Source organism: Mirounga angustirostris, unplaced genomic scaffold (assembly GCF_029215605.1).
Source record: "Mirounga angustirostris isolate CCGP_5_RB_7025 unplaced genomic scaffold, mMirAng1.0.hap1 SCAF_8, whole genome shotgun sequence".
NCBI lineage: Eukaryota > Metazoa > Chordata > Mammalia > Carnivora > Phocidae > Mirounga > Mirounga angustirostris.
In genome coordinates, this window is record NW_026991716.1 from 140,452,733 (window position 1) to 140,476,740 (window position 24,008).

Below are 24,008 nucleotides of genomic sequence, written 5' to 3' on the forward strand. Positions count from 1 at the left end.
TGTATCATCTTTTTAGAATTTGTTTTCCAGAAGAAGATATTCAGCATTCAGCTTGTGACAACGGCTAGTTGTTGAACCTCCCTGAGATTCTTGTGGTTTTTTTCTTAATTGCAATTTCAACTCATGCACTTGAAATTCCAGGTGCTAATAGTGTGGGAAATGAGCTGGCATCCGATTTACCGTCAGAATGACGCTGAGGCTTCAGTCATGGGAGTTATACACTTGGCCGTGGTAAAGAAACACCTTTCTGCCCTCGTGCTCTGTGTCCATGGTATTGTGTAGCAGGGGCCCCGAAACTAGGGTGTTGGAGTGGCAAGGGCCCACGGACCTGAGCTCAGGTGTGGCTCCGAGCCCGGACTGCTCTGTGATGCTGTACTCATCACCTCCAGGGTCACAGCCTCGGTTTCTCTACTTGTCAGGTGACGATAAGACCCATCATGTGGGACTGTTGAGAGAATCAGACTCAATGTCTATAAAGTGCACACCACAGAGGAAACACTGCATAACTAATGGCTATTATTAACATTATCCAACATTTGAAATTTAAAATGAGTGTAAAAGAATTTGGCCATTATCATCATATCTCTGAGTAGGAACTAAAAAAAAAAAAAAACACCTAAAAATTGCTTGTTGCCGGGTTTATAATGTCGAATCATTTTATGCAATACTTTACCTGGAATTTGAGCAGAAAATTGGTTCCTGATTATCTGAGAGACATAAGGCATAGAGAACTTTTTAATCACAAAATAACTACTCATCTATACCACCAAACACTTGTGAATGACTTTTCTCAATTATCTCCCCAAAATGCAGAGAACATAAAGTCGTTTTATATAATATCTAAAAATATCTACAGTGATGACAGCGCAGTGATGTGTATGTAGTAAAAACCATCAGGTGCATTCTAAAGAGAAATACAAGCAAATTTAGGACTGTATGTTCTTTCGGGTGACTTACTTGGCGGCTTCTCGTCATTAGTGCAATTGACTGTGAATTGCCATAGTGACGATCAGAAGACCGTGACCAGTGAAGTTGGGACCAAGTGATAAAAGTAGTCCTCCTTCGGGGAGGACAGGCGCCAAGGTCAGCCGTAGGCTATTGCAGTGTTAGACGGGGGCATACAGACAGAAGGCTGGAACCCATGCTCATGCAGATAAATGTGGAATTTCCCGCACTAAATACTTAGCCCACGCAGCCAATGCTGGGTTCCGCCACAGCCCAACCTCTGTGTTGAGGGCTTGCTGATGTCCAGAGTCCTTGCCTGTCCTTCAATCTTGTTTGTTTTGATTGGCGGACTTTCCTGATTTGGCATTAGACACATGAGGGCCAAGTCCATTAAATGATGTCTTTCTTTATGGGATTCCTTTTCCTAAGTATTTCCAAAGCACTCTGCTTAATGATGTCACAGATTGTAAGAGTTATTTTATTTCTTGTATTAGTCTTGTGTCAATGTCTCTGTTATAAATATCTCTTCGTTTTTCCATGGACTTCCTCAATAGTTCTTCTTACATGTTTTTAGGTTTTTAAATATGGAAGATTATATTTGAGATAGAATTCAAGGAAAGCTGGGGCGCCTGGGTGGCTCAGTCGTTAAGCGTCTGCCTTCGGCTCAGGTCATGATCCCAGCGTCCTGGGATTGAGCCCCACATCGGGCTCCCTGCTTGGCGGGAAGCCTGCTTCTCCCTCTCCCACTCCCCCTGCTTGTGTTCCTGCTCTCGCTATCTCTCTCTCTGTCAAATAAATAAATAAATAAAATCTAAAAAAAAAAAAAATTCAAGGAAAGCTAAGAAAGCCTTCTAACTAATCTAGTTCTACCACGTGGTTCTATGAAGTAACTCCAAGATGACCCCAGTCTAGGTGCCAACAACCGCCACAATGGTATGTCACGCGAATAACGCTCACATGCGCCCCATGCCGTGCTGACCCTGTCCCACCTAACCCTGTGCTAGTCCCAGGAGGGAGTTCCTGTGATCCCATTCTGCGCGGAGGAAACGAAGACCGGCGGAGTTTAGTGACTTGCTTGTCCAGGCCCTGCAGCTGGTGGGTGGGGCCGACACTGGACGGTGCCGGCAGGCAAGGCTCTCAGCCTTTGCCAGGCTACCTCTCAGCTTTCTTTGGGCCACCCATTTCCCACAAATCATTGCTAATCCTCCCTCTGTGCCAAAGCTGAATTCACTTAATTCACACGCACACAAAACAATCCCCGGGGACGGGCTTAGTGGGGTTGGGTTATATCCATAATCTATTTTATAGGAGAGAATCTTCCAAGGGAACCAGAATGTATAGCAGCACCCAAATCTCAAAGCTACTGCTGCCCCTTTCTTTGGCTCATGGAAATGCGCAGGCAAGCCCAGACTGAGCCAGCAGGAGGAAGCAGGCCAGGAGCTCCTGGGCAGAGGGGTGGAGCCCTGACTGCATCTGGCTGCCTCCCTTACTGCCCTGTACCAGCTGCAGGCCTCACTCCATGTCTCTAACGCTTCCTTGTCCAAACTCTAAATGAGGACACCAGTAACAGCACCTGCCCCACGGCCTGTTGCAAAGGTGAGATGAATTAATGCATTTTAGCACAGTACAGCACCTGGCAATAGAAAACACACAACAAACATCAGCATTGCTATTATTATTATGTCATGGTTCAAGGGGGAGCATTCAGCAGGGGCCCATTCACACAGCGGCCACTGACAAAGAATGCTGCATTAAATGAAGTCAGATCTGCATGAACTTAGCGTGAAGTCCAAAGTCAGGGTGAGGATGAGACAAAAGTTTCTTCAACACCTACCATATTAAGAGAGACAGCATAGGAGGGGCGCCTGGGGGGCTCAGTTGGTGAAGCCCCTATGTTACTATGGTAACATAGTCCAATCTGCCTTTGGTTCAGGTCATGATCCCAGGGTCCTGGGAGCGAGTCCTGCATCAGGCTCCCTGCTCAGTGGGGAGCCTGGTTCTCCCTCTCCCTCTGCCTGCCGCTCTGCCTACTTGTGACCTCTCTTTCAAAAATAAATAAAATATTTTTTAAAAAAGAGAGACAGCATGGGAGATTCAAATATAGCTCCCGTCTTCAAGGAGCTTAACTCTTGTAATTGAGATATTTTCACATTTCCTGTAAAATGGGGTACTTGGTAGTAAGTGTTCTAAGAAAAGCATACATTCTGTGTAAATGATTAAAAGAAAAATATCTTGTGATTTTTGTGATCAGGCAAGTCTGATACGATGAACTTTATAGATTTTAATAAGCAGAGGTAGGGAAGGGATTCAGAATGAAGGAATGGCACAAAGGAAAAATGAGCAGGTGGAGAGCCTCTTACTCTTGGTTGGGGATAACAACTGTCATTCCACTGGGGCCCAATGTTCCTGTGGGAGATGATTGGAAGTAAGCACTGGCTTCAGACCCATTAAAAAGGGCTTAATCCCAGGCCAAGAAAGCTGAAATTTATTCCACAGATAATGATAAATTTCCAAAGGTTTTCACCAGTGAAGAAATGCAAAACAAACTGAGTTAATGAAGGTTTAACTAGGTGGTTGAAAAGGATGAATTTGAGGGGATAGAGAGACAGAGGCAGGAGAGAATGGTGGAGAAGTTGTTGCAATAGTAAAACAAATTTGGAGTCAGATTATAAGGGACTAAGTGTGGTGGCCAGCTCTGACCACTGAAGGGATGTGGAGTGTAGGATGGACCTGAGTCACTCTTCTTACAGTTTCACAAGCGACAAGTCCAAATTCTTTTGGTAACATAGTCCAATGTCTAACATTTTTCATGGAACAAAATTTTCACTAAATAAAGCATAATATATTCAGAATGAAGGAGGAAATGTTATAGGAAACTGTCATTCGGCCAATGTTTGTTTTAAATAGAAATTCAAAGATGCTTCTACTCCCTAACTGGCTGTATTAATATTCTTCAATAATATTGAGTAATCTAAACTGATTAATTCAAAATTCTGTTTCTTCCAGCTCTCTAAAAAGATCTTTCTCCGTGCCTTTTGAGTGCACTATTATAGAAGATGGGTATTACTTTCCATCCAGGGCTCAGTGAAATAAGCATGCAATCTCACACTTTTGCAAGGATTTTTTTTCAAACATAGAAACAGATATGGATTGATCCTGAATGTAAAAATCAAACACAGTGCTAATATTTATTAGACACCTTCCCAGTGTATCAATGAATTATTCAAGTTACTAGAAAAGATTTTCCATTACTGCTCTTTATTGTTAATATGAAAGTTTTAACAGCAAGTAAAGTTTCTAGAAAAATCTTATGAGCCATGTTGTTCTTTGGAGATTCTAACAACACTCGGGTCATGAACATCAGTCAGTAATGAACTATGGATTTCAGCTCTAACGATCGAATGCAATGGTCTTGATTTCTTGTCTGTGGCATCACACACACACTTGTAAGCACGCAGCAGGGCACGCGAGTGTGTGGGCCCCGAAGTTATCTCTGAGGTTTGGAATATCTACAGCCCAAAGGCGGGTCTTGTCTCCATGCTGGGAACCAAACAGGCTTCACAAAGGGCAACAGTCAAAGTACAACAATGGAATGAAGCCTTTCATGCTCATTTCTGGGGTGATCCAAGGCAATGGTCTGACTAAGACAACGCACCCTTCTCCGCAGAGAGCTGTGGAGTTGAGAGTTGAGAGTTACATCAGGAATTATGGGAATCTAATTTTGGGGGAATTTCAGTTATTACCAGTATACATGGTCCAGGAGATCAGATGGATTTGCAACTAAAATGTTTATCTTCCATGTAAAGAATTGGGGGAGCTAAGATGATATGGACAATAAGACAAAATTACATAATGAAGTCTAATGAATATTAGAGAAAGTTAGCACAAATACTCAAAGAATTACGGGTACATGTATTAATGTACGTCAGGTCTGGATATATAAAGAATAGAGGCTCGCCATGTTGTGAGACTTTTAATGAAAGTTTTCATTTTTGAAAATTAAATGAGGACATAGAAAATCATGTTTTATCAACATCAATGAGGAATATAAAAGAGATAATGGAAAAGAAAATAACAGTACTAACCACACTTTGAGACATTCTCATAGGCTAGTAATATCCTCTAACACTTTTCTGTTTTAATTCCAGCCAGATTTTATTTTTGCCAAAATACCATCTAGCCTGATACCTCCAATAGCAATTACAGAATATGACCCAATTATTTCTTTAAGAAAAAAAAGAAAAAAAGAACTTTTTTTTTGGTTAGGAAACTAGATATTTTAATGAAAATGATCTAAAAAATGCAATTGTAGTAAAATAGATAAGGAAATTGTACTTCCTTGTATTAAAATATTTTTCATAGAACATTAAAAATATATTAATGAGAATTTAATCTCATATAAACAAGTTAATTTGCTATAATATTGCTTTATGTATGTTTATATGAAATTGCATGGGAGTAAAACAAATTATGTCATCATAATATTGTTTTGTATCCCCTACGGAAACACTTGTATAGAACAGTTTAAAAAGCATATTATAAGAGAAAAAAAAACTTAGACTTAGTGAGGATGGTATCTTTAAACAAGTTATTTTCTTGGAGGAGCAAGGAAAATTACTAAAAACAAAATTCACATTTAAAATTAGCCAGTAAAGGTCAATTGTCAATGTTGGTCTCAGTTTTCCTCAAATGTTAAATGGAAGCTCAAGGAAGAGAGAACCATTGGGCAAAATTTGGGAAGGAAAGAAATATTTTGAAGGATCAGATATAAATTTATTTTTTATTTTACAGTAAATTTTCTGACAACCATATCTGTAGCTGCATTTAATTTTTACTAATCATGGCGGCTCAAAATTACAATTTGTACAGTATTAATTTCATAGAGTAATTCCAAAACAATTGTAAGGACTTAAAGAAATTTAGAATTTTGTGTAGTTTTATTTACCTTCCGGCTTTTTAGAACCCTAATGTTTGGGGTCCTAGTTATGTAGTTTTATATAGGATTAATCGGTGGTTTCCTGGCGGACTCAGGACCAGAGCAATGGCTGGAGCAGCGGGCTAAGATGTGCAGCCCTCCGATGTATCTCATGCATTTTATTTTACCTGGTCTTTCAGATGGGGCAATAATTAGACCTACCCACAGCTTTTCCAAATGAGAAAACAACTGTAAACGCTTCACACTGATTTCTGCAAACAGCTTGCTTTTTCTTAATTTATAACATTGCATCTTATAACAGGCTGTCACTACATAAGAGGAGGTGATAAGAGTCCTGTGTCCTGAAATGTGTATCCAAATAATTCTATTTTACCTCATTGAATGGCATATCAATTATCAATCTGACCTTGCAATAGTTCAGTGCCAATCAGAAATTCAAAATCCCTTATAATGTTTGTTCTTACCTTGGTATCTGCTCTCAATGCAATATGCGACTTTTTTTGTGCTACAAAGCTTTGTTTCATTAATTAACTTGAAATGAGAATATGTAAAGACTTTTTGTTCCCTTGTTATTCACTAAAGAGGGTGGGCAGGTTCATCATCAGATCTCAAAACAAAATTGACACAACTGTGCTTATTTACACCTAAAAGAGATATTAGTACACTCACTGAAATGCATCTCCAGCCAGAGGTCAGGGTTAAGGTTACTGGCATGGTTTTATGAGGACGCTCATGTTGCACCTGTCGGCACTGTCCCTCGCCTGAAGATAAATAGCAGACTTCAGTTTCCAAAATAACAGTGTTGTTCTGTATGGCCTCATTTGTAAATAATCCAGTTTGAAGGTAACCCCGAAGTCTTGATTTAAGGCACATTGTAAATGAAGGCCAGACCAAATCGCTGCAGGTGGTGCCTGTGACCAGCCTCATTAGTAAGTGAGCTTGGTCCTTCAGAGGATGACCTAGGAAGCAAACTGGCAAGTAGGTGGCTGGATGGGTGGATGGAAAATCATAAGGGAAGGTTGTAAAGAAAGCTTTTTAGAAACTGAATCATTGTAAATGCTCCTCTTTCTGAAGGTGATAATCAGTTACTCTAAGTAATTTATTGATTATACAACTTCCTCCAAAATCCACAGATTTCCTCCACAATCCCTCGGATTCTTTCAATTCCCAGGGTAGTGCTGCCTCCGGGCACTTCAGAAGTAACAGGAATTTCTTCAGGCCGCCCTGCTGCCCTCTGAAACAGTGTCTATTGAATCAGTCAAAAAGAAATGAATGCCAGAATGTCTTATGCCCTAGAAAATCTAACTGGAGAGATCTTGCCACTCCCTAGCTTCCCAGGATATTATGAGACTTTGTTTCTCTTATAAAAACTACCCAGTAGATAAACAGGCTAAAGAACAAATCACTCTCATGAGAAAAAAAAAAAAAAAATGAAACCCACATAGCAAAAAAAAAAAAATGTTAGCCCTCCTAAGTAGTGGGAAGAACACTAACTAAAGTAACACTGAATAACATTTCATGTACATTGAATCAACAAACAGAATTTTCATGATAGCATCCAGGGCTGTGGTGAACAAGTAAACTCAGATGTTGCCCGTAACATTCTAAATTGGCATAACCTTCCTGAAAATCAGTATATGTATACCAATGACTGCAAAAAACTGTGAACTATGTTCACAGTCTTTGAAGCAGAAAGCTGGCTTCTGAGAATTGGTTCCAGGAAACAACAGAACTAAAGAAAGAGAGGGTCCACACCAAGATGTGTATTTATTGCATCATTCTTGAAAATTGTGAAAATCGGAAAGTAGACAATGTCCCTAACTAGAGGAGGATGGCTACATAATTTACACTCCCTCAACTCCGTAGCTGTTAAATAGTCATTAAAAAGTACAATTGTGTGTAATGTGTATCAATGTTGAAAAGAACGAATGCGATAAGTTGGTGGAAACCTGCACTCCGGTGACAATTTCTTCCAACCTCAAGGCCTTTCTCTGCGTTTGTGCTTTGCCACAGGGCGTCCTTCCCAGGCTGCTTGTTACAAGCCTATTTCTTCTCAGCATTCAGGTCTCAACTTAAATGTAACTTTCTCAGGAAACCTTCCTGGTCACCTGCCCGGACAGTCTCATCCCTCTCTGCCCATTGCCTATTTGCATTCCTTGCTCGAACTTCTCACTCTGGGAAATGCTCTTGGTCGGTCATGGGTTTCTTGGCATACCTTCTGCCTCTTCCACCGGAATGTGAGCTCGTATGTTGACCAATCTTGTTCTCCACTCACTACACAGTGCATCTTCTTGAAATCACAGAAGTTGGAAGACTGCCTCTAATTTTAAATTAGAACCTGTTTCCTGGTGTCCTCTGTGAACTTACGGCCTCATTCCTCTTAGGTTCCAACTGGGAAGCCAGTTTGCAAATGGTGCTCAGAGCACGTGACAATAGTGTGTGACCACTGGGCAGGCTGTGCTGGGAAACAAAGAGCCTCTGCTCTGTCCCTGTGACAAGCAGCTTCTCTCTCCCACTGCGCCCACAGGCACCCCTCCCACAGCCCAAGCCCATAGACTTGGCAGGGGTAGCCAGCCTTACCAGTGCCCCTCCCCTCAGCAGAGGCCAGCCTACTCGGAAGGAGGGTAGGTGACGAATTTGCTGTCTTCCCAGAGGCCAGGAAGGTTGCCTGGCCTATGCTAGACCCCCTTGCCTCCTGAAATCCCCACCACTAAAGCTGCTTCTTTGAACCAAATATCTCTATAAAAATATAAGGAGCCTAGATACAAGGACCCACCATCCCATGGCAGATCTTTTAAGACCAAGAATGTAGGTCTTGTCCATAGAAGCCTATAGAGGGGCAGTGTTCCTTAATAGACAGTATTTCCAAAAGACTGAAATTAAATGGAATGATTTACTTAGAGGCCTTGGGTGGTGAAGGACAGAAGGATAATAGATCCCTGGTAAGAGGACCCTGGAGTAAATGAGGGCAAGAAATCCGTTGAGCCCTGAGTCCAGGTCTCTCCCTCCACCTCCTGGAGGTTTTTCCCTGTGCAGATCTAATATAGCCAGAACCATCTGGAATAGAAGTTACACATGTGTGCTTGTTTGCCAGGACATTTACCCCAGTTTGTTCAGAAGCTCCGAGTCTACTTCGCTAAGGTCAAATTTGGGAGCCTGGCCAGGGACAGGGGCCATGAAGTCCACCACCATCCCAAGGGACCCAGGGCCACACTTTGAAGAGTCTAGAAGAGGAGAGAGAGCTTTTTTGGCCAAAATAGCAACCCATGCAGTGATGGTGGTAGATGGGGTGATTTTAGCTAGAATAAGAAACAGGAGAGCAAGTGTCCTAAAGCCCCATGTCAGTCAGTACTCTTCCTATGGGGACGAGCTATGAGCCCACACACTGCTCCATTTCTTCCTTTGGTGTCACCATGTCTTCGCCAGCATAGCTTTCTCCTTGTGGTCGGCAATAGGCAAGGATCCCTTCTCACTCCACCCCCCTCCCCCAGCTATGTGCTTGATATAAAATGGCAATTATAACACAGTGTTGTTAGTACGTATTAAGTGCCAATTAGTACCTCAAAACACAAAATAAGGAAATCCAAATATACATTATTTTGCAAATATTAAGCGAATATAATGCTATGTAATTATGACCTAACTGTGGCTTGAGGCACAAGCATCAGGTTTGCGTTCCAAAACAAAACCCGCTTTGTCCTATTGGCTTACTAGGACTGCATCTCACAGGGTCAGCCAGCAATCAAGGGAACTGGCTAATCATGAACTGTGCCCCTGACATTAGACAAATCAGGACTTCGTTGAAGCGAGAGAGAAAGAAACAGGGCCGCCAGCGCTCAGAAAGTCAAGCCTGAGCACCATTGGCAATAACCCATCTTTCCCCCACTCACTGAGGCACCAGCATATTGAACCGTCCCTGGAGGAGAAGAGAGCTTAGGAAACTCTGGAGAATAAGCTTAAGCCATAAATGGTTTGCTTAAAAAATCCCACAACCAAGTATCTTGATCGAGACACAAGCAGGGTCCAAGGAACCAGTCTAGACTAGAAGGACAAACAACACCTGAGCAGGACCTGGGTTCCGGTGAATCTGGGTGACAGTGAACTTGTGCTTCTGCATGACTTGAAGATAGCAGGACTCGGGTCTGCTCCTTCTCTGAGGCCTTAGAGTGAACCCATTTTATAAATGATAAAGCAAAAAGCTTCCTCCATGCTGTTCTGTGGGCTGTCCCTCCTGTCTTGCCCCAGTGGAAAGTTAAATTATGGACAGTCCACTGTTATCCAGGTGCAGGGAGACTGACATCCTAGTGGCTACATTAATAACCATTGTGGAAATTTCTCAACAGCTTTTTAAAGTCATAAGGACATAACACAGGTCCTCTCATTTTATCTGGGCACCTGTCCTCGCAGGTAGGTATTACAGCTGCTTGGATCAGAGATTCAGTACCAGGCTGAAGGTCCCACTGAGCCAGGATGCAAAGCTGTTTGTGTTCAACAAGCCAGGGTGCATTTCATTGTCCACCGGCCTCAACCCCTTGGGGATACTATTGTTTTACTTCACCATGCCTTTGTCTAGACTCACCTCCTCTTAAAATCCTGATTCAGAGGAAAGCAATTGTGTGCACTAAGCTGAGGAATCTTCCATGATAAAAATGTAACTCAGGCAAATACACATTCTTCATTCGAAAGTATTAGAAGTCAGCATATTTCGCCTACCAGCATTTCCAGCAAGCTTTAGTCTCACTTCTCACACAAACCTAATTTTCATTCCCCACCCCCTGCCCCACAATTTAGATACCTTTTTTTCTTTTTAACTATGTGTCCAAAACTTTGATTGGGCTTTAGCAAAACCTTGAACATTTGTAAAAATTTTGTTGGGCAAGCTCAAGTATTTTCAGATGGCATTCTGTGTCAACACGCTTGGTGGCAAAGTGGATGTCTCTTGCCACATTTAACTCACCAGTGTAGAGGCTGATAAAAGTTGATAGTCATAGCTTTGGAAGATATTGCAAGGTTATTTTAAACTGGGACAGCCGTAAAAGGCTTGGAGTTTTTCACTGTGTCACTTATACGGCAGTTAAGTCAGCTCAGCCCAACAGATTGCTCTGATTTGTTCGTTTAATACATTGTTTTTGCATTATTCGGGCTCATTTGATGAGAAAAGTTCCCACTCCGTAAAATTTCCAGCTAATGGCTCGGAAATCTATTTGAATTTTGCACCCAATAATTCATTTTAGAATTTCCAAGGAGTAGGTAGTTAAGGCAAGCTGAGGTAAAGCCTAGATAAGCAGAAAAGCATCTGATCAACATGTGTTTTCACTGTAAGCACCATTAGTGAGTTTATCTCCTTAATTATTTTCTGCAATAGGACAAAGAGTGCATCAGGGCCATGGAGGCCTTTTACTTTGTGACTCCGTGCGCGCTGTGCAGGTTATCCATCTAGAACAATCTAACCAAACTTTGTCATGTTGGCGATCACCAGCATAGACCTACGTAGGCTTGAGTTCGGAATTCATTACATAGGTGAAAGTTCCAACAAAGGTAATTTGGGAAATATATCTCCCCATAGTTTACTGCATTTGCTGATAACATTTGGTAGAGATTTGAAATTTCTTTTTTTTCATTTTTGTGCCTCAATTACAAAAAAAAAAATTAGAGCTGAAAGTGGGTTGTATCATTAATGTTTCCTGCTAATGGAAAACTGTAATAACAGCTGTCGTTTTGGCTCATTTTAAAAAATTTTCAGTATCAGTCTAAAAGTAGTAAAATTATTTCCAATAGGTTTGCCTCACTCCTGAAAGCAGCAATCAATATTTCTCTTCCAATTAAAATCATGTATTTGGTTATCTCTGGAGCTGCTTGGAAATTACCGTGTGGACAAACAAGAAATTATATTAAACCAAATTTAGATATTAAATGAAAACACTATAAAAAGTGGGCATTTTCTCCATCTTGGAATAAACGCTGCTAATAAAGTGAATGGAATAATCTGATTTTTCATTTTGGGAAAAAATGTTCTCAAATTTGAGGGTGATCCAGATAAACCCCACTTTAAGTCTAGGAAGACTTTGGGAAAGAGATGAGGCTGTCTAACTATAGAGACCCTCCGTGCACTTAAACACATTTGATCAAACTTGTCTAAATTCACATAGACGCTATTTCCATGGATAGGAACTCACAAGCACGTAAATAGTGAATAAAGAATAAGCGTTAGGCAAATTTTGGGCACTACATTTAACATATAGTTTATTTAGAACTGAATTTGCTTATATTGAATCTGGCTTGGGTAAACCCACAAAGGAGTAATTTATTCATTCCTTCCTTCCTTTTACAAATGTTCAGTTTGCATTTTATGCCAATGAACAAGGTTTATGCTATAAGTAGTATGACCTGTCCTTCAAGAGGTGGTAAAATGTAGGAAAACTAAGTAAACATCAAACACTTCCTAAGGGTTCCAAAGTGACATGGAAATAAGGAAGCTGGATGGATTGCCGGCTATGGCCCTAGGAATTCAGAAGAAGGAAAGATGACTGTGGAGTCAATTTCACAGAGGAAGGAAGTCAGAGCTAGCCTTGGAAAGGGTAAGGTCAGACATACCAGGAGGGAGAGGGGAGCATACTGCTATGGGGAATTTCGAAGAGAGAAATGAAAATTGCATGCATTGGGGTTAGGAAGAAATCTGGTCTGTGTGGAGCAGGAGGTCTTGATGAAAAGGAGCAAAGTAGGAGATGACCTCATGAGGAAGAGCAGAGTATAGAGGGCCCAGATGATGGGGAACTTGAATTTGACACATCATACGATGTGGACACAGATGTTGGTTGTGGTCAGGAGAGAACGGGTTAGGAAAGTTAATTTGCAGGCTAAGTAAGCAAGCAAGAGGAGGCCGTGGAAGATGGGAAGACAGAATAGACTACTAGCTACAACCCGGGATGGCCCGGGTTTATGGAACAGACCCACCATGCACTACACATTGCAAACTGAATACAGCAAAGGGAGGAGTCAAAGGTGGTGCTAATCTTCTGAGCCCAGACTCAGGGCCTGCGAGACTAATGAAGTCAGCACTCACCTCGTGGGTCGATTTGAGAACCTCCACACAGCATTAGATTCCATCAAGGACTATTCAAGGATCATATGAAACAGTGTCCTGAAGGAACACTTAAAGCACGATGGGGACCTTGGACTTTGTTCCATAACTTCCCCAACTTCTGTGTCTTTGAATTGGCTTTTTTTTTTTTTTAAGATATAGAAAGGTAGCTACGAGATTCCTACTATTTACCTCTTCACCCTCTTTTTTTAAAAAAAAAAAGATTTTATTTATTTGACTGAGATTGAGAGTGTGTGTGTGAGAGAGAGCACAAGCAGGGGGAGCAGCAGGCAGAGGGAGAGGGAGAAGCAGAGCTGAGCAAAGAGCCCGATGCGGGACTTGATCCCAGGACCCTGGGATCATGACCTGAGCCAAAGGCAGATGCTTAACTGACTGAGCCACCCAGGCACCCTAAGAGAGGTTACTTTTGGGGTTTAGGAACACTCAATAATTCTTCCATATAAATTAAAGGTAATTGCTTCTTTGATTTATGTTACTTTGGCTTACAAAAGATTTCATAGAAATACCTTACTTTCAAAGAACAGGGGAAACCAGTAAATCATAAATGCTCATAAAGATGGGGGTATGGAATGTGAAATTAATCCTAGAATTTTCCCCTATTCCTCACGTATTGTATGGCACTGAAAAAAAAAAGTCCTTGAAATCGGCCAGCCCTGATTTTTGTCTTTCTGCACATCTCTGTGAAGGATGTCATTATTTCAATCACTTACAATAAAGTAAAGATAGCATAATAGTCCATATCATAAAAAGGAGGCTAAGATGCAGTTTGCTGCCCCGTGAAACACGAATGCATTGGTTGCACAAGTCCAATATCTGCCCCCCCACCCCACATTTATTCCCCTAGACCCTCTCCCCCGATGGTGTTCCTCCTCTACGGGCTTGAAATTCTTCTACAGCTAGAAAGGCAGAGCTTCTCCTACCTTACGCCCTCCCTGTGTTGATGTAGGATGCTGACACCTCTCTTTCTGGGTCTTCCTATCATCCTTCTTGTTGCAATCCAGCAGACACCTGCCATGACTTCTCTGTTTCTGTCTGCAGGATCACCCGCTGTTTCTGTTGCTCTGTTGACCTATTTCACTTCCCTAAGCTGAGTTTGCTTGTCTATGGAGGGGAGTCAATAATAGTAACTAGCTCATTGGGCTAGTCTTTGTTTTAAGTGACATTATGTTATCATTACTGTTATTATTATTACTCCACCATGAGATAGGCCAGCGAGAAATAGATTTAGGACAGAGCTGGACATAGAACTCTCTGCTCCTTTTTAGAAGCAGTCTGCTCATTGAATCCTGTTGGCCAACGAGAAAAGAGCTACACTTTCACTTCAAAAGCTTGAATCCAGTTTAATTCAATGACCACTGCACCTATTGTTATAATCATCCTGTAGAGGGATAAATTGGTCAACCCACCTATTTTTTTCAGTATAACTTCCAGGTTAAAATAGCCATTAATCAGAGATGAACCTAACTTGCTTTTTTGTAATCTTGATCAAATCACTATCAATTGAATATGTATATTAAAAAAAATCAACCCATACATTTGGTCTTTAGTCTAAGAAGTCAAAATCTATATAGACTTATTGAAATAGCAGAATGGAATCGCTTTTCACAGTGTGTCAACAAATAATTTGACTTTTTGACAGTGTTTTCTTTCTTAACTAGAGTGATATAACCATTAGGCCTTTCAGGTTTTCTTAGAATTTGATTTGAAAGATGAATTTGATGCTTTAAGATTTGTGATTTACTTTGAAGAATTATACATTTGCTTTATGATCATCTTTTCAGTTGAAATACAATGCATCTCTTGAAGAACCATCATTTCCAAAAAGCATGTTCCAAGTTATATTGTGATCTTACAAAACGTAATGTTAGGATGGTAGGAACCAGAGATCACCCAAAGTTCAATCCCTTCTTTGTATGGGGGAGGTAACTGAGGTTCAGAGAAATTAAGCAACCTGTCCAGAGTGAAGCATCTAGTGAGTTATTGAACATTGAAGCTGCTAAGTTGTTGAAAAACTATATTACAAGTCATTTGCCTTGATATCCAATGTTATTTTTACTGAGCCAGTACATTCTAATGTCATAATTATTAATATTTATATAGAAATACATCTAATTTGCAGTTGGGGAATGGCAATTGTTTAGAAATTTTCATTGTCTCTCTGAAGGAGAATTTTAATATTTAATTGACATTTGGGCCAAGATCCATGATATCTTCAATTTCACAAGTGATCAGTGGCCCCATTCAGAAGATGAAAACCCTTCCTTGAGCTTTTGAAACTGTGTTGGCTTAGTAGCCTCTTGCTTTAGTCACCCAGCCCCTGTGTCAAAAGAGAGGAAGAGAGAGAGACATCCAGCTGGGAATCGAGGTCTTGCTTCAAAGCTTTTATCTTCAGAGGAAAGAAATCTTGTGAATTTCATTAATGTCAACAAGATCTGAGAAGATTTGAAGTATTTAAGCCCTTGGGCATCTCCAGCATGCCAAATGCTATGGTTATTATAAGTTATTGGTTGCAAAAGCATTGCAACTTTGATTCACACCCCCATGAACACTTTGGAAATATCCATTGTACAGTCATACTTGAGGGTATGTTGCAAACCGTCACTTTCTAAGAAGATAAGAAGTCAACAAGGAAGTGGTGACTAAGCTTAAGCCAAACATGGAAACACCTGGAATTCCGAATGGGGTGACATACGTTATGGTGAAGAAAAAAAAAGATCAGTTCCCTCAAAGTACCATAGCAAAGCTAAGAAAGAAAACAAAAGAAGCATTGGTTTAGGATTCTAAAAGCAGATGACCCTCAAAACATCTCCCCAAAAGTGTCCTCTCAGTGTAGAAAAATGAATTGAGTTATAGGATTTTCTTTCTGCTTCACTTTCTCCTCTATTCCCTCATCTCCAAAAAGGATCAGACTGGAATTCACAATTGTTTCCACAGTACTTTTCCAAACTCTACGGGAGAAAGCCCTTTTATTCCAAAACAGGGAACTGTTTCTCTACAGTAAATTGGGTCCAAGCTAACCAAATAGAGAGATATTTCGAGTAAAACAAATATTGACGATTTAAGCTAGGTCTTGAAAGTGAAAATTTCTTAAAAAGTAAGATATATCTTTTGTTTCTCTTTTCTTCCTTTCTTAGATTAAAAAGAAAAAATTCAAAAGCAACCCTTTCTAAACCATTTCATCAGTATTATGAGATATCATTTCAATGACATCTTTGATGAGTTATCTTTTTAATAAATCTCGTTTGGAAAATGTTAGTTTTATTCTACTGAAGCTGACATCTGTTTAAATACCAGTTAAGTGTGCCCAGGGAATTCCTGTTTGGGTCATCTCAATCTTGTAATTGCTAAATCCTTTACACCCAAAGGAAAAATTTGTTCGGAATCATCCAACAGAAAATCTGTGATGGTTCAATGTGATCAAGAAACATCCTGTAATAGTAATAATAATATTGGCCGTAGGTTCCACCTGCACATACCTGCCGCAAGCTGAACCCAGGCCTCAAGAGTTCACTTCTGAGCTCCGCAGCGATGACGTCCCTGACACCCAGCCCGAAGGAATGCAGCTTTGCTGTGAGGGTGGCCGCGCAGGTTACAGGTCCTGACAGGGCAAACGCCTCACGCCAGGTCTTTAGAGCTCCTGAAATAGCTCAGTGCAGCATTTGAGAAACCAAAAAGTGCCTTTTCTGATCCAGAAAGAAACGATTTGGTTTCTTCTGTTAGCACTTTTTTTTTTTTTTTTTTTTAATTTCACTCAGTGTTGCCTCAGGGACCTGGTCCAGCCCCGGTGGGCCATACACTGTAGGACCAGAGTCCTCGCTGCCCACTCAGCTCACCAGCCATTTTGCCTGGGGAACAGGTGCGACAAATGTGCCCTCTGCAAGTCGCTTTATATCAACGGATGCTCTCGTACTGAGAACCACTTCGGGCTGGACGTGGCCTGGATTCACGTTCAAATACGGTGACTGCAAAGTAGCCACGCTCGACAACGCATTAGACCCCACACTTGCTTGGCCAGAGGAGGGTGTAGCCAGACCATGATGCGTCAGTAGCAGTTTCTTTCAAAGCCCCGGTTTTAGGGCTGTAACTTAGCCCGAGGTGCGCGCTGCGAGCTCGGCTCGCCCGGCTCACTGTCCGGAGCGGTCAGCGGCGGCAGTGAATGCGGCTCTGTCAGGTTAATCGTCCTTTTGTCTGAGAAATGTGCTGATTTCTCCAGTTGTTCAAGGTGCTGTCGTCCCTGGGCGAGGTGACACGAACCACTGTGGTTGTTGAGCGTGGGGAGTTAACATCACAAAGTCGCAGCTTCCAAAAGTCAGTACTGAGCATAAAGTGACAACAGTCTGGACGGCATTTGACCCCTCTCATCATCTCCCCATCCGCTCACGTGCTCTTTAACGGAGTTTCCCAAGCCAGCGTTTTCTCTCCGAGTGTATGGTTCATTGGCTTCTGAAAGCACTCAGGTGTCTCCCGCGGGGGTCCTGTTCTGCCCTCGGGGGCCAAGGTGCCACTCCAGCCAGGACGTCCCCCAAGCCCACAGAAGCGTTTCCCTTCTGGAAATTGTGCCTGGCCATCTTCTTAGTCATACCCAGGAAGTACAGGTCGAGTTTATAAATTATTTCATCTGTTGGTATCACATAAATACTTGAGGCGTGTGGAATAAGCCACCCCAGATAAGCAGTTATGGGTTTTATATTTCCGATGCCTTAAATAGTGCTTTCGCTTCCAAATAACACCTTTGCGTAGTACTGTTCACATGAGAGTATCTCCACATTTAACATTAAAGAGTTTTTAGCCAAAACTGTTAAGAGTCAGAAAAAGCCAAATTGGAATGTAACTGCTTGAGCCTCGCTGTGGCCGTCCACATCTCTAAGGTAGGAAGTCTGGGGCATCTGACGGAAACACACAGATAAGAGTGCTCTCAGGACACAGGTCCCTGAGACAAGACAAGCAGCAAGGGGCATGCCTGTGACACTGAGGGTCTCTGAGGCCAGGGTGCATGAGTCCGTACTGTCTTCGAGGGTGCCTGTTTGTGATCAAGGCATTCTACAAGAGGGTGCTCAGAGATCCCCAGGCAGGTGATCAGCTCTCCCAAAGACAAGAGCCAGTTCTTCCTGGATCGCATTACCCTGCGGTGCCTAGTAGAGTGCTTGGTCTACAGAGGGCATCACATCGTAATGACTGCTGGTGGTGCCGGGACCAACCTCAGCTGACGTGGGAAGGCCTTGCTCCGGCCACCAAAAGTGTCCCCTTTTTTTCTGGCTTTGCTTCCCTTGCCTCCTTTCCCCCCCTTCCTGTAATCACGCTAACTAGAGGGAAAGAATGCAGCTTCTATATGGTTTAGAAATCACAAAAGTGCTAAGAGAATATGTCATCAGAATCCTACGTGATGCATATCTGCTGCGGTCCATGTCCGCTACACGGCAGATATCTGGGTGAAATGCACATATGTCTCACGTAGCTCCCCTTTGAGGTGGCCCTTGGTGACAAGGTGTGACCATAGTCACGTCTCAGACAAGCTGAGTTCGTCACCGGGAGCATGCTGGTGCAAGATGCAAGACGGGGATCCATATATCCCAGTTCTGACCAATATGGCTCCTGGAAAGAGAAAGCATCCAGATCAGGGCAGTTTAAAGAGGGGTATATAGGAAAAAAAAAGTATGCATGTGAGGAAACATATTGCCTACATCATCAACCACTTCAGCATGCAGATTAATAAATGCACTTACGAGGGTACCTAACCAGGCGCAACTTTCAATCACTACCTGTATGCCTCCTGCATGAAAGAATCTCCAAGAAGAGAAGCTGCACCCTGCTCTGCTTGCCTATTATCCTTTAGAAAAGCAATCTGGCTTACACCTTTGTTACAGTCCTATTTGTTTGGTTATAAATAAAACATATCTTTTCCATCATCGATGTATCTTTCCAGCTGCTGGACATAAAACAGATTCCTAGCTTCCTAAATAGAAATGTCATCTTCTTAATCAGAATTGACGATCGTAAATAACATCTGGGTTTTGTTTTTTTTTTTAAGCGCCCTATTCTTACAAGTCTCCTTTCCAACAGCTTCACATGTATTGAAAATGGTGAGCTCCAGTTTAGATTTTCAAAGAAACTGGCAATATAGCTGTTTGGAAATGGAGACCATATTGCTCACCTGCCTCTCAGCATGGTTTGACACTAAACTGTGCCCTGTCATCGTAAAAGCATGCCAAATAAGGGATGTGTTCCTTTTTGGTCTTTTTTCTGCCCCAGTGATATACATTCTGCAACCACAAAATATGCCAACTCCAACTCACTTTTTGAATAAGCAACTTCTGTTCTGTTCTCTTTTATCATTTGGGTTTATACATTGTTGAGAAACAAAAAAGCTACATAGTTTACTTACTCCTACAGTTAAATATTTTTTAAAAAGTAAGAATAGGTTATTATTGAAATAAAGTGTTGCTTGTCATTGTAGCCTTCTAGAAGGCAGTGGGAAAAACAGGGTGTGTTAAGCTTTCCATTGTGTGCAGACTTTCCAACCCCCTCTGCCTCCATCAGGAAAATATGTCTGTCCCGTGATCTATTCAGTTCTTGACCTTTTGACCAATATGCCAACAAAAGATGCCATTTATTAGTGATTAATTTACATATTGTTGCCATAAGGAACTAGACCAAGGCTGTCACCACTCAGCACCATCACCAATTGTATTTGCCATGTGTCCTCCAGGGGTTTGTGCAATGGGCTTATAGCTCATGCCACCTTCTCCCTAAGTCCACCTCTTTCATGGCCAGGAGGAGTGTATCAGGAATGTCATCTTGGAAAAAGAGGCACAGAAAGATCAGTCAAAGACCCCTGCTGGACATTCGTCCCCATTCTGATTGGAATTCTGGGAAGCAGAAGCTGTTCCTAACAGATGCGTTCTCTGATATTGATCACCCTCATCACACATGATCTGTCTCTGACCCTCCTGCCCCTTTTTCTGACTGTCTTTCCTGCCTTCTTTGGACTTTCTTCCTTAAGATCTTTTCTTTACACCTGTAACAAATATCAATGACCCCCTCCAACACACACACACACGCACACACACGCACATGCGCGTGAGCTTCCTTCTCTCTTAATTCAACTCAAAGACCTTCTTTTCTTGGAAAGTTCCCCCAAGTGGATTAATACCACATTGTCTTCCCTAGTGGGCAATTCTGACTGCAGGGATTCTCTCCTCCCATCACCATGTAAATCTAAAGGGGAAAAAATAGGCCTGTTACTTTAAGTGTGCATTTGTCTACATTTTTGTTTTTAAAAAGTTTATCTTTTGCTCAAAAGCAATAGGGTAAAAATATTTTTTCAAACATCTTATCTCTTATTTATTCTATAGTAACTTATATTTGGTTCTTTAGGATGATCAACTACCCTGTACATCAAACTTTAACTTAAATCGAGCTTTCTTTTTTTTTTCTGGTTTGTAAGTAATTATTTTTTTATTAACATACACTGTATTATTTGTTTCAGGGGTACAGGTCTGTGATTCATCAGTCTTACACAATTCACAGCACTCACCATAGTACATACCTTCCCCAATGTCCGTCACCCAGTTACCCCATCCCTCCCACCCCCCTCCACTCCCGCAACCCTCAATTTGTTTCCTGAGATTAAGAGTCTCTTATGGTTTGTCTCCCTCTCTGGTTTCATCCTGTTTCATTTTTCTCTCCCTTCCCCTATGATCCTCTGTCTTGTTTCTCAAATTCTTCATATCAGTGAGATCATATGATACTTGTCTTTCTCTGATTGACTTATTTCGCTTAGCATAATACCCTCTAGTTCCATTCATGTCATTGCAAATGGCAAGATTTCATTTTTTGATGGCTGCATAATATTCCATTGTATATATATATATATATATATATATATATATATATATATATATATATATATACCACAACTTCTTTATCCATTCATCTGTTGATGGACATCTTGGCTCTTTCCATAGTTTGGCTATCGTGGACATTGCTGCTATAAACATTGGGGTGCATGTGCCCCTTCATATCCCTACATTAAATCGAGCTTTCTATGCTATCACAGAAATGCTTCCATCATGAGTAAGAAAAGCCCACCTAATTGGGGTGCCTGGGTGGCTCAGTTGGTTAAGCGTCAACTCTTGGTTTCAGCTCAGGTCACGATCTCAGGGCTGTGAGATTGAGCCCTGCATCAGGCTCTGCGCTGGGCATGGAACCTACTTAAGATTCTCTTTCTCCCCCTCCCTCTGCCCCTCCCCCCACCTCACGCTCTCTCGCGCAAGCGCACGCACTCTCTCTCTAGGAAAATAAAAAGAAAACCCCACCTAATGACAATGGCTTTGCATTATAAGATCATTTGTTACAAAAAATTAATATACACCATAGCATTTTGACTCATAATTTCACTTTCTGAAAATTAGTGACATTTCTGCCTGCCTTCAGACCAGCTGGAAGAAACTAACCAGGAGAGCAATTCCCATTTTCCTTTTGTTACAGAAGACAGTGATATTTCTCTAATAAGTTTCTGGAAAAATCGAGCAAAAGAACTGCTTATCTCTGCCATGTGGGGCTGCAGTTGTTACTTTTAATACTGGTCTGAACCATTACTCAGTCTTTTCTTAAGTGTCCCAAATAACTGAGGAAAAAGGTTTGAAATACCATTTTTCCCTCTATAATTTTCATATTCAAGCAAAATCAACATTTTGTAGCCATACTTGAAATATGGATAGAATAAGGACTTTTATCTGCAGCTCCCAGCCCTGTGCGGCCACGGCCCAAGCCCATCCGCTGCACCTCACTTCAGCAGAGATAAGATGGGGTGAGGGCAGCAGCTCGGCAGAGGCCTAATAATGCCCCGCTTACTGGGAGCACAGGTGTGGCCGAAGCCCTTGGAAATCTGGGAGTGAAGTGCAGCATGAGTGTGTGTCAAAGACAGCTATTGGGGGAAACCTCTCAGGACCTCCATCCTCTGGCTGGAAGCCAAGGGTCTCTGTTTTAGTCAGACGCCCCCCCGACCTGGGTAGGGTAATTCTTGCAGACATCGTACAGTTTGGGCGCAATCAGATACTTCTCATCCAAATGGTCTGAGTTGGAGGGCCGATCCTGGGAGTCCCTTCCCTCATAGAACCTGAGGGGAAGCTGCAGAGGCCCCTTCAAGGCTCTTCGAGGCCTGGCCTTGGCTGGGTCCCTGTGAAACCATAACTCATAGCTCTTGTCCTGCTCAGTGATGAGCAAGAACAGCCACAGCAGGAAAGGCGGTTTCCTCCTAGCCCACCCACACCCGGGGTGATGGAAATCATTGCAGATGAGTGGCACTTGGAGAAGGAGCAGATAAAACATCACCAAAGGCACAGGGACGGACCTAGCCTCTCCTCCCCAAGTATATCCGTTCAAACCGTGTGGGGCCAACACCCTGATGAGAGACCGTTCTTTTGTCGGGACTTTGAAGAACTCAGGGTCCAAGAGAACACTCTTTATCGCTGTCAGACTTGAGATTTGTGATCTGTCATGTAACTGTGATCACCCCACTTAGGTTTAGTCTGCTGTTTCTTTAGTTCAGAGAAGTTTTCATCAGCTCAAGTGTGGGGCTTTGTATTTTTATAGAGTTGTTAGCGCTCCTAAAACTCTGCAAGATCACCTAGAACGTGTTGCATGCTTGCATCTCTTAACAAGCATTCGGAGAAAATGCCTAGATGGATGTGTAGGGCTTTTTGGAGAAAACGGCACAATAACGGGGCTCTTTGTGTGTTTGAACCAGTGAACTCGGGAGACGGCATCGACTACAGCCAGCAGAAGAGGGAGAACATCGGCGACCTGATCCAGGAGACGCTGGAAGCGTTCGAGCGCTACGGCGGGGAGGACGCCTTCATCAACATCAAGTACATGGTCCCCACCTACGAGTCGTGCGTGCTCAACTAGCGGCCGGGCGGCTGGGGCGGCGCGGGCTCCCCTCCCGGTCCCGCGCTCCCGTCATCCATCTCTGCTGCTTTCGGCATCTCATTCCTGGTGACTTCTACAGCTTTCTTTTCTACAGCTGCTAAAATAGTGGCTTATGGGCCATTGGACCGTTAGCCCTATTGAGAGCAAGGCTTTCCAATACATAAATAGTGCCTGTTTCTTAGATTACAATAGCGTACTGTGCTTATTTGTTCTCAAAGAAGAATTGCTTCTTTATACAGCTCGGACAGAAGCAGGAGTCCGAGTTAAACCTTCAGTTGTATAGACAATAAAACTATAATTTTCATGTGCAATTCAGCAATTGCTGTTCTGTGTCTGCCTGCCCCGAGGGTGATGTCAGAGGTTGTAAGGGAAGAGTTTATGCTGACTGCGTAATAGGTGTTTGTCATGGAAGAGAAACCCTCGTTCTGCAGCACTTCTCCAGCAGCTGGCCAGAACTCTGTGCTTTGACATTCAATAAAACTGTTGAATCTCTATTCCAGTTGCAGAAGGACAGTTTTGTGGCCTCTTATGAACCTCAGCTACCAACGTAATGAATGCTTCCAGCCCACTAGTTATCTGGGCTTGCGGGGCTTTCCAGTGCGTGTTTGGGGGGGGCTGGGGGTCGGGGGTGTGAAATGCAGCACGCAAACACGATAAAAAATGCTAGCGTGAATGCTTGTCCCTTCGCGTTGTTACCCACCGCGTCTGAGGACCTGGTGTGTTCTTGACAAGATGTCATCCAGCAGTTTGCTCAGGGCTTTCGATCATTTTCGAGAATAACTTATATGCGTCTTTACGATTCTTTGGCAATTCTCCTTTCCTTTGCCTCCTCTCAACGAGGTGGATGGGTTCTCCTCTCTGTAGGTCTGAGGCAGTATTTTGGAATTTTATTCTAACCAAAAAAAAAAAGACTAAGAACATGTACTTTTTCATCCAACTGAGAAAGAAAAAAAAGGTGCCCAAAGAGAAGCCCAACCATAAGGCAGCCCCGACAATGGCTTCTTAGGCATGCCGGGTGCTGAGCTCGGGGCATTTGAAACTCAGCCCAGAAAACTTCATAAAGACGGAACACCGACTTCGCACACCTGAGAAATG

General features: G+C 42.4%; 1 protein-coding gene across 1 annotated transcript in view; it reads left to right on the forward strand.

Moving 5' to 3' along the window:
• Positions 1-23,401, forward strand: part of PACRG (parkin coregulated) — a 524,905-nt gene extending 501,504 nt beyond the window's left edge. Inside the window, exon 5 of the mRNA XM_054505638.2 lies at positions 22,732-23,401. Coding sequence (XP_054361613.1) covers positions 22,732-22,892 — 161 coding nt within the window. The 3' untranslated portion in view covers positions 22,893-23,401. The remainder of the gene's footprint in view (positions 1-22,731) is intronic.
• The last annotated feature ends 607 nt before the right edge of the window (positions 23,402-24,008 follow it).